This window comes from Morone saxatilis, unplaced genomic scaffold (assembly GCF_004916995.1).
Source record: "Morone saxatilis isolate NCDOM2014 unplaced genomic scaffold, NCSU_SB_2.0 Contig10, whole genome shotgun sequence".
Classification (NCBI taxonomy): Eukaryota; Metazoa; Chordata; class Actinopteri; family Moronidae; genus Morone; species Morone saxatilis.
The window spans coordinates 18,779,831-18,790,474 of NW_023339652.1; the positions used below are offsets into that span (position 1 = coordinate 18,779,831).

General features: G+C 39.7%; 1 protein-coding gene across 1 annotated transcript in view; it reads left to right on the forward strand.

The window, feature by feature from the left end:
* lmo3 (LIM domain only 3) overlaps positions 1-7,791 on the forward strand; it is a 47,604-nt gene extending 39,813 nt beyond the window's left edge. The window contains exon 4 of the mRNA XM_035675145.1: positions 5,179-7,791. Coding sequence (XP_035531038.1) covers positions 5,179-5,284 — 106 coding nt within the window. The 3' untranslated portion in view covers positions 5,285-7,791. The remainder of the gene's footprint in view (positions 1-5,178) is intronic.
* The last annotated feature ends 2,853 nt before the right edge of the window (positions 7,792-10,644 follow it).

Consider the following 10,644-nt stretch of genomic DNA (forward strand, 5'->3'; position numbering starts at 1 on the left):
ACCACATGGGCCAGCTACTGTAGCTACTGTAGCTCAAACTGATTGAAAAGTTAATGCTGGTTCCCATAGAAAGGTGTCAGAACACACAGTGCATCACATTATGACCACCAGGGTGACCAGTCAGGTCATAATGTTATGGCTGATCGGTGTATGGACAGGAAATGTGAGGCAGCATTTAAAATAGGACTCAGCTAAATGCCTGCTGACACTTGAAAGTGGCCCAACAAAAAGTATTCATGTGTCCTTTTGAAATAGATGTTGTCACTAGGACAAGTTGACTTAAAATAAAATAAAATTAGAGGCAAGGGCAACAGCCCAACATTTTGAAGTTTCAGTTTCATGTATGTCTCAACCTGACATATGTGAGTGCTGAGCATCATAGATGGAGAAAGAAAAACTAAAGGACTAAAGCATTTTAGAACACAGCAATCGTTTAGCACCAACGATGGAGACAAAATACATAAAAAATGTCAATCTCCTCCTTTCCAGGTGTGAAATTATATTCTCTACATTACATTCCCCAAAGAAAAATTACACTGTTGCTGTCTGATTGCCCAGCAGCAATCTGCCAGAGAAGATTTACAACATGCTGTTACAATTAAGCATCAGTGTCATAGGGCCAAGTGTTTCTGAACCTGTATGCATCCTAACTGTAATTAGATTTTGTGCAGTTGAGACTATTTTTTCTCTTTGACAATCTCCCTGCTTCTTCATTTGAGTGGAAAGTGAATACTCTAGTTAACACGGGCCTCCGAGGTAAATTGCTGGCATCGCAATACATCTTTTAAGTGTGTGCCTGTGGAAGCCATTCTTTCTCTTCCTCCTACAACAAGAGGTCTCTAAAGACTCATTAGTCACAGTCACCTCTAAGCAAAGGAAGCAAGACGGAGGGAAGAAAGTGAAGGCAGTCGAGAGAGAGAGAGAGAGAGACTGACTTTAAAGTTAGAAATCATGATAGGATTGCACACGATAACATGAATACAACATGTAATAACAGAAGAAGGTTGCACTATAGCTAGCTATTGAGTATTGAGCTTACACAGTAAAATGTGTTACAGATGGGTGACAAAACCTGAACCTGGAGAAACGAAACAATGAAAGCAGAGATTTCCATAAAGGGCACTCTCAATGGTTTGAGTGTGAAGATGATGTGAACCATATGCTATGGTCTTGACAGTTACCAGCTCCCAATCTAATTTAACACCAATTTCAACACGTTCTCACTCCCAGCTCGTCAAATACTGCTGCTTTTTTAGTGGCCAGTTCAAAATATGACTCCGTAGGTATCCCTCTAGCATCATTTCTGGAAATGCAAGGGTCTGCTCCATGTCATTGGTCACCTTGTACTGAGTCCGCCATGTTGAAACACCATGTTTCTACAGCAGCCCTAACCAAACACTGGGTGTAGATGGGGACTTTCACATTTTTCACAAGCTTTGTGGCCATCATAGTTTCTCTTACACTTTAGAGCCTGTTCTCATTGCCAGGTCGTCAAATACAGACGCAAACGGTGTTCAGTTGGTTGCAATCTGCAACTTCACCACTAGATATGCACACACGTTGATATGAGTAAAGCAGATTTGGGTAGTCCATCCACCCCACCACTCTACATGCAGGATTTCTCGTTCTTTATGTCACCTGACTTTGATGGCGGGTGCCTCACTACAGCATCCTTGGTAATGAGACCAGGTTGGTTTTAAATGAACTAGTGTCAAACCTGTATATACTTGCTTCAAATAACCACACTGTGGGTGAAAAGCCTGCCAACATAGACAGGGCTGGGATGTTACAACTGGGAATAACAGAACTCTGAATTACTGCCCGTATCTTACATTCTTTGAGCAGGTGAGATAAAAACAATTTTGGGGATGTCCCTTCTTGCCAGAGCCAGAAAAATAGCTCCATCCATGGAGAAAAAAAGTAAGTGTGAAAAATCTGAATTTCAGGATTTCTCAGCTGTGCGGGTTATTGTAAGCCTATTTACAGAATTAACTATCCGCCTTTAAATTGACATATTTTCTTGATCATTGACAGAAACTGTCAGTTTAAGTTGAAACTAAGTTAAAAAGATATGCCTTACCTTTTTATCTGGTTATTTACAATTATTCAGTGTTTCTTCCACAAGTGTATCTTTAAAGTGCAGTGGATCACAATAATTCTCCACTCAATGTTGGACTATGGTTTAAAGAGTGTGATCAGCTCTTAAAATAAGGGTGGATCCGGCTTCATTATAGGTTTTACTGCTTAAGCTAAAACAGTCAAATTTAATCCTTATTTATTACATTAATAATGACCAACATAAAACTAGCTAATATGATTTTTTTTGTTGAAAGTAGCAGCAGCAAACTAATATATTAGCATTATGTAACAGATAAAGCTACGTTGAAGATGTAGTGTGCAATTGTTTTTAAGAAAGTAGAAATACTAGGTCAACACAAGGTCCTTTATTAGACACGCCTGTGATGTGCCCAGTGTAATATCCCCATCATAATTGGTGCACAGATGTCACATATGCTGTTGACATTTTACCGAGCAGAAACAATTTGGTCGTGTGAAATAAGTGGAGGGCAGGGATAAGAGCTGAGTGAGGAGAGTGAGGAGGAGGAGGAGCAGGATGAGGAGGAGGAGAGGGAAGACTGCTAGTTGAAATAGTGTGTAAAAAAATAAAGGCAGATAAAGTTAAAGTGGGAGTGCACTTGGTGCCAGTAAAGACAGATGCTAATAGATTGTGGGATATACGGGACATTTTTATTAGAGGGGGTGACACCATTACATGAAGCTCTGCTGCCTAATCACTGTGTCCAGCAGCCCAGATGAATGGAAACTAGTTGTCTGTGTTTAGTTTGGTAATAAATATGAGTGAGAATCCAGGTATTGACCACAATAGATGTGTAAGAGAAAAACTGTAATGAAGCCTAAACTTTTCCATATGCTAATTTTGAGTTGCTGGCTCATGGGATAAATGCTGTTCAGTTTCAGAAAGAGCAGTTTTATAATTCATCATCGTCGACATAAAAATGGACCACATGACAGCTCTCCAAAAGTGAAACAAAAAAAAGCCCGCTGGTGGCTGACTGCAGTAGAGGTCATAAAGCCCGCTCCTTCCATGTTAGCAGATGGCCCAATTCAAAACAATCACAGTACAAGTCAAATATATTTTTCCCAAAGATGATTTCTGTCATTTTGAAGCTATAAAAAGGGGGGTTTCATGCCATGATTGACAGCTGAGCCCTGCCCGCGATTGAGTCGGCCAGGTGTATGGGCAGGACATCAATACTATGGCAACAACCCTGTTCAATACTGCGCAGACTCTGGCTCCTAGTGGCAAAAGATGGCAGCTGCCATATCTGGGATATTGTGGGTTAGTTTTTGTATAGTGGGAGTCAACAGGGGGTCCACAATCCCGAGGGTGTCCTCAGAGTTTCTGCAGGGGTGCAAAGCCCATCAAACAGGAACTAACGCATTCATACACATTCACAATTTGGGGTTCAGTATCTTGCTCAAGGATACTTCGATGTGGCAGTAGGAGCCGGGGATCGAATCAAAAACGCTCTTCATCAAGCCACAGCCGCCCTATCTGGTTCTCAGGTAATCCCAAAGTAATGGATATAATATTGAGATACTTGGATTATCTTACTGACTAAATTACATTACAAGTAGTAATCGTATCAGATTACATTTTCAAAGCAACCCTCAAAATCCTGTTTATGTTCAAAGTCTGCCTTTCCGTCTTTTAAGTAAGTGACCTTGGCCTTAAAAGTCCAGTTTCTAACATTTATGAGGATTTATTGGCAGAAATTGAATATAATATCCACAACTATGTTTTCATAGTTCTCATAGCTTGAAGAGATTACTCTTTTCAAGTAATTACTTGAAAAGAGTAATTGTTGTGTTTTTGTTACCTTAGAATGAGCCGTTTTAACTACAGAAGGAGTGGGTTGCTTTACATCCCATGTTGAACTGCCATGTTTTCTACAGTAGCGCACAGTGGACAAACCAAATACTGATTTTTGTATGTTGTTTTCCCCTTTGCACTTGGAAAGGTAGGGTAAAGCGAGGGAGTTGTGTTCTGCAACTGGCTAAATGCTACTAAATCCTACACACTGGTTTCTGATTCTTCCAAGAATGGTTCATCAAGGGCTGTTAATTCATTCCCTACAGCACTGAGAAAGTTGGCGAGATCAACTTGGAGTCATCTATTGTGCATACTGTTGTGTGACTGACAGACTCATTTCATCCATCACTGAAATGTTCATGAATTCAAAAAACTCCATCAGAGTGTTCAGCTTTGTTTCACTCAAAAACAAGTGTCAGCTCTTCCTCAGAACATTTGCCTTTATTTCCAGAAACATATCATTCTCACACTCTCTATTTTGTGCCAGTACCTACAGTGTATTTGAATCCTGCTAATTGGACCCAAATGGATGTAACAAATCATACTTTCAATCTGCCCTGCAGCCCTGAATAAATGCTGCGGACAGCCCAAGCTTGTCGGGTACCTGAACTCCATCTGCTGTGTGCAGCTCCCAGCATTGAACTCAGCAGTCTTAACATTCAGGGAAGTCAAAGGAGGCGAGGCTCACTGTCCCCACTCTCCCCCACACACCAGCTCTACTACCCCCCTGGTAAACACTGGCACTGCTGCTTGCCGACCTTGTCCAACCTGCACATTGTGGGAGATAAGCGGCCCTCAGGACAATACAGCTAGAGTTACTGCCCTTATGCGTTCAACATAATCTCCACTTGGCGCTGTGCTTAAAGGTCAAGCGTAACTGTGGCCCCCCCTGGCTGGAGCAAGACAGGGCTGCCGAGGTCGGTGGGGGTTTCTGTAACAGCTGCAGGTGGAAAGGAACCCCTGCCTGAAACAGAGATAATTCCATTCGTATACACCAAAGCCCCCCCTCCACTCTATCCAACACCCACCCCTTAAATCCTGCATATCCCCCCTCCCCCCTTGTAATTGAGTTGACTGTTTTCCTAGAGGAGAGGAGAACTCCTTGTCTGCACATGGGGGTGGGGGTTGGGGGGGTAGCTAGAGTAGAGATTTTACACTATATTCAGGAAGCTAGCAGTGTAGCTGGCTAGGCCTGCTAGCCTCAAGCTCCGTACTAATGATGAGATTCTTCCTTTGATGCTTATGTAAACCCCTCCCTTCCTCTGTCTCTTTGTGTGCTGCAGGTTTTGTGTGGGAGACAAGTTTTTCCTGAAAAACAACATGATCCTGTGCCAGACAGACTATGAAGAGGGGCTGATGAAGGAGGGCTACGCTCCCCAGGTCCGCTGACCCACGTAGGCCGACAAGAAGGACAAGGAGGAGGAAGAGGAGGAGTGGGAGAAAGAGACTGAGGGAGAGCTTGTAATCACAAAAAGCACTATTGCCTCCTGTCCAGCTCCTGTACCCCACATGTACATAACTAAGCAAGCCTCCCTGGGAGGGGACACACTGCTGTACAGAATAGCCATAGAGACGCCGGTGTGGCAGGAAAAGGCCCTGGAAGCCTACAACAAACTACAAGTACGAAAAAAAATAGTTTGTCCATTTCTTTGTTTGTGACTTACGGATGCTGCCTCTTTCCTCCTGGCCAACAACCACCTGCCTCAGAGCAATTTCTAACCAACAGCAGGTCCTGGTTGTTTAAAGAGAAAAAAAAGTTAACCCACCCAAAAGCAGTCTTGCCTCATCGTATCTGACAGGTACAGACAGCGTCCCACCTGACTGCACAGTTCAGCTCTTCTACTTGAATCTAAAATACACTGAGGTATTGTCAATCAATGTAATTTTAAAATAAAGACCTTTTTACTGTATGATATAAGATTATACACAGTGAATGTAAACTGAAGAGTGGCAAAAATAATGCGGATGACTGATTTGTTGTGTGTGTGTGTGTGTGTGTGTATAAGCATGTGGATCCCTCTTTAGGTCGAGGACTTCAGTTTCGCAGTCTCACAAGGCTTGGTCTGGTCCATATAGTTTTAAAAAATTAAAAAATTGACCCCTCTTAAGTCCCATCCCCTTTGATCTGTGCTCCAATAACCGTTGAACAAGTCTTGGTTGGAACCTCAGTCAACTTCCTCCTTTCCTGTACATAGATGCTATGTGCTAGGTTCGTCTATGTTAAAAATACAACCGTATTTTGAAGATGGTTGAAAGATAAAAGTGACATATAATCACACCATTATGATCAGGGGCAGATCTAGAAGGGTGGCAGTTGCCAGGTCCCAGTTTGAGTAAAATTCCGTCAAATTTAAATTTAAAAAACAGAAATTACTTCAATCATCTGTTATGGCCTTAGGCCTACCATTTTACACTAAGTGATATACAGCTTAAGTTTATGACTACTTTGCACCAAACAGCAGTTAGCAACAAGCTGGTGAAGAAAGCATTTAGCGGCTCAGAGCTAAAAGGAAAGTGAATGTTGGACTTCCGTTCATCATAAAAAAAAAACGGACGCTTTCACACCTGGAAAAAACGCTCCAAAAATTTGTCCAAAACCCAGAAATTAGTTAGCATTGTAGCACTTCTGGCTCCTTCTCCTCAAAGTCAATGGGTGTTTGGTTAGATGTCTGAAATAAGGTTTCCATTTAACACAAACACAAAAAAGAGATTTTCACATTTTGATCTACGACATAAAATAGTAAATACCCCACCTGGGAATTTTGAAGATTTTCGGTGTCTTAAAAAGGCGGCTAAATTAAAACTTACTGACTGACTCTAGTCCACCTTTACAGCCTTGTTGTGTTTATACTGCCACTCTCGCAAACTATTCTAACTCAAACTTTGGAGTTTAGTTGTGGTAACGTTGGAGTCGTGACCATGATAGAGTTTGTTTATGGCCTAACGTTAGCTTTTTACTTCTGGCAATGGCATTAATGCTTCAAAAATCATAAAAGTGGTGTTATTTTCTGCAACAATCCAAAATCCAAGGAACCAGGGCGATGCTAACTTCTGGGTTGGCCCACATAAATCAATCATCCCTGCAGCACTCTATGACATGCTAATGCTGCTAACTGTTTGCTTATAAGGTAATAATACAGTGTGTCACATGACATGTTTTCAGCTTGTACTACTGCCCCCAATTGGCCAAAAAATTATTAAATGCAGCTGTAAACATTATGGACCAGACGCACAAACTCCTTGCTTTGCGAGACTGTCTTTCATGGGGTGACAGTTCTTGAAATGCATTTCGTCAGAGATACTTTCAGTAAGTTTGGGCACCCCAGGTTTGGACTGTGACTCCAGACTCTGCTCTTTTTTGCTGGAGACAGTTGCTTTCACACTGGTAAAACTGAAATGTGGGGGGAATGGCTCATGAAGGCAGGTTGTAGTAGCGGTTGTAGGGCAGGGATCGGTTGGGGTGGTGGGGTTGATTACTTTTTGTACACTATTTATTTGATAAACATTCACCTGTTGTCCAAAATTTGGCATTCTTTGATATGCTGATACTTGAACCCTGTCGATGATTTCTCAATCACTGTTGGCTTACGTGTCATTTTCAGCAAGGCTTTGGATTTAGTTAACTGCTCTCTGCAGCAAGTCAGTCACCCTAAGACCTGGTCACCTGGGTCAGGATGGCTCCCTGCTGCAGAGGCGTTACGTCCTTTTCTGTTGAGAGGAAAACAAACCATTGATCTTTAAGCATTAAATATCAGCCTCTGAGCATGTGCAACAATGCTCAGCAACATTCCGTAGCTGGAAAAGAAAAAAACCCTTCTTTAATTGGTAAATTGTGGGTGTACATAAAAGAAATATTCATTTTTGCTTGCTATTGTACAATGATTTCTTTTTATGTGTCATCCAGCATGAGATGTTTATTTTTAGGACAACGCTTGTAAATACTGTATACTGTAATTGTAATAATTTTAAGCACAAATGTAATACAGTTTTATTGTGTTACCAGTGAGTGTGGTGTGTGTTTTTTTCTCTCATTCGTACAGGTCTGGTTGTTATTTCAATAGTTGTTGGACTGAGATTTATATCTCAAGAAAGTTTACACCTTCACACTTTACATATCCATTTATAAGTCACTGTGTTTGCTCAAGCAAGTTAAATATCTAGCTCAAGGGCACAGCATTAGATGCAAACCAGCCGCCAGAAAGAGCCTGTTCCCTGTCCATTACCCTAACCAGCAGAGCATGTTGCAGCCTATGATATATGATTGATCTAAAGTGCAATCATTTCCTCAGTTTGTTGTCTCTGCTGCTTGTAAAATGCCCTTTTCAGTTTCGTTCCGATGAAAGAGAGCTTACAAAACCTCAAAGTGAAGAGCCTCAGTTGCAGGGTTGAAATTTCCTATTCAAATGAGATCTTCACGCATTTCTCAAATCCATCTTTTGTTCAGTTCCAAAAACACAACAGGCTTTCATCTTGTCAGAGGGAAAAGTAGATTTTCTATTTTGGTACTGTCATGTGTCAAACATGGAACGAGAGAAAAACCACCGCATCATTTATATGTTGCCATCAGCAGCTTTCAAGAAGGGTTGCCAGCTATCTCCTCCTGGGTTGTTTCAACTAATTACCTGGATTTCAATTTAGAATAATCTGGAATGTTGAGGTAAAACATTTGGATTAAAGTTATTGCTCTAATTAGCGAGGTTCTTCTAAAGTGCCCTGTGAAGTTTGTCGACACTGATGCTTACATCACATTACAGAGCATAATATCCAGGCCAATTAAGCTAATTGAATTTCCTTATCCAGAGACACAAAGAAGAGAGAGAAACTCTTTGATTACGTTCAAGCTGTTGAAAGTCCTTTAGTAGATGAAAACACTCAGAGTAGATGGAGATTACAGCCTAGGCAAATTAAAAGAAAGTGTGGTAACCATAGGGAGAATTCTCACTAATGGCAGGCATGTGTCATGCGTTATTATAGCTCATAGAAGAAATCTACGGTAGGATCTATAACCATTTACCCACATATAACAGATGCTCTTATGGGTAACACTTCATAAACATATTTAGGTGCTTGCGATAAGCGTTAGTTAATGGGTAATAAAGGTCTTGTGAGATGCTTATTAACATTAATATATGTTAATTAGACTATGTACATGTTACTAATAGTATCATAAATGTTTACATAAATGTTTATTATTATTGTAAAAAATTATTTATGATTACATTATTATTTGTAAAATAGACTATCTATCTAAATAGACTATCTAAGAACGTTAGTAAAATACATTATCTTTGTGGCTGCCATTTATGTGAAAATAATGGAAAGCTGTATTATAGTGTGTTTTTGTGCTACATAGCTAAAACATTGTACCCACTTTTAATTTTTCTGTCACATTTTATTAAAATTTATAGTTAACTGTTAAGTTATCAAGGGCATTACAATGTAACTATGAGGCACTGGTCTCACTACAGATCCAGTAGCTGCAAAAAGTATGGGCCACCCTGATAGTTCACCAGTTAGAGTGCACGCACCAGTCCTTGCTGCAGAAACTTGGGTTTAAATCCAGCCCTTTGCTGCATGTTATCCTTTCTTGTGCGGAAGTGCAAAAGCATTGGTTAACTGCTAATAAATGCAAAATAAAGTATCTAACAATTTAATAAAGCAACAACAGAAGATTCACAGCAGTTTACAAACTGTTAAGTCTATAGACTGCTGTGCTGATAATTATGTTATAAGTGCTTATAAATGTCTTATACACTAACAAATTAGGTGTTTATGATGCCATTATCAACATAGTCTTACTAACACACAATAATGCATAATTAAGTTTTTTTTAACCATAATAGGCATTGTTCCAACTTCAGATGTGGTACCCCCAGAAAGCATAGTTAACTACGTGCATAATAAAATTCACTCTTTGTGCATTAGTTAAATGTGAGTATGTGCATTCGTTAACTGATAATAAATGTATAATTATGTATGTAGAAATATTAAGAAAGCAATAACAAAAGCTTAGTAAAGGTTTTAAACTGTTATAAGTTTCATATAAAAGCTTATAAATGTCTTATACAATACACGTGTTTATGATGCCATTATTTACATTTTATTTTCTTACTAAAATACATTAATCTTAATAAGCATCTCATAAGGCCCTTGTTACCTGTTAGATAACACTTATTACAAGCAACGTAATATAACATTTTACCTTATTATGTTCACAATGGTAGAAACAATGTTTTTATATGCTAGAAGTAAACAAAGCCCATGCAGGTCCTTACAAAGAAGGTAGAAGATCTTCCATCTAGAACAAAAAAATGTTAGTTTTATGTATTTGTTATCTAGGTGCCTTTGAATGAAACACACTAGTGCAGCAGTATGCAGTTCAGTCAAAAGGTTTACACTTAAACCTTTTGGCAATGCTGCTTGAACCCTCAAAATCTGTTTCCACACAGGTTTTGTTCTCTATGATGATTACACAAGATTTATTGTTATTGACAGTTTCAAATCAACTCACTTAATAATAATATAAATGCATAGTAATTGCAGTGTGTTAGAAGACCTTCACCAAGACTGGTTTATAAGGCAACGTTGACAGTTGTAGAACAAAGCCAATATTTTGTGACTTAAAAATGACTCGATCTATGACTTCAATGGTAAAATTATCCAAATTAACATAACATGGTACCATCTAACCAAACAACCATTGACTTTGAGGAGACGGAGCCAGAAAATGATAAATGGACCTGTACTTG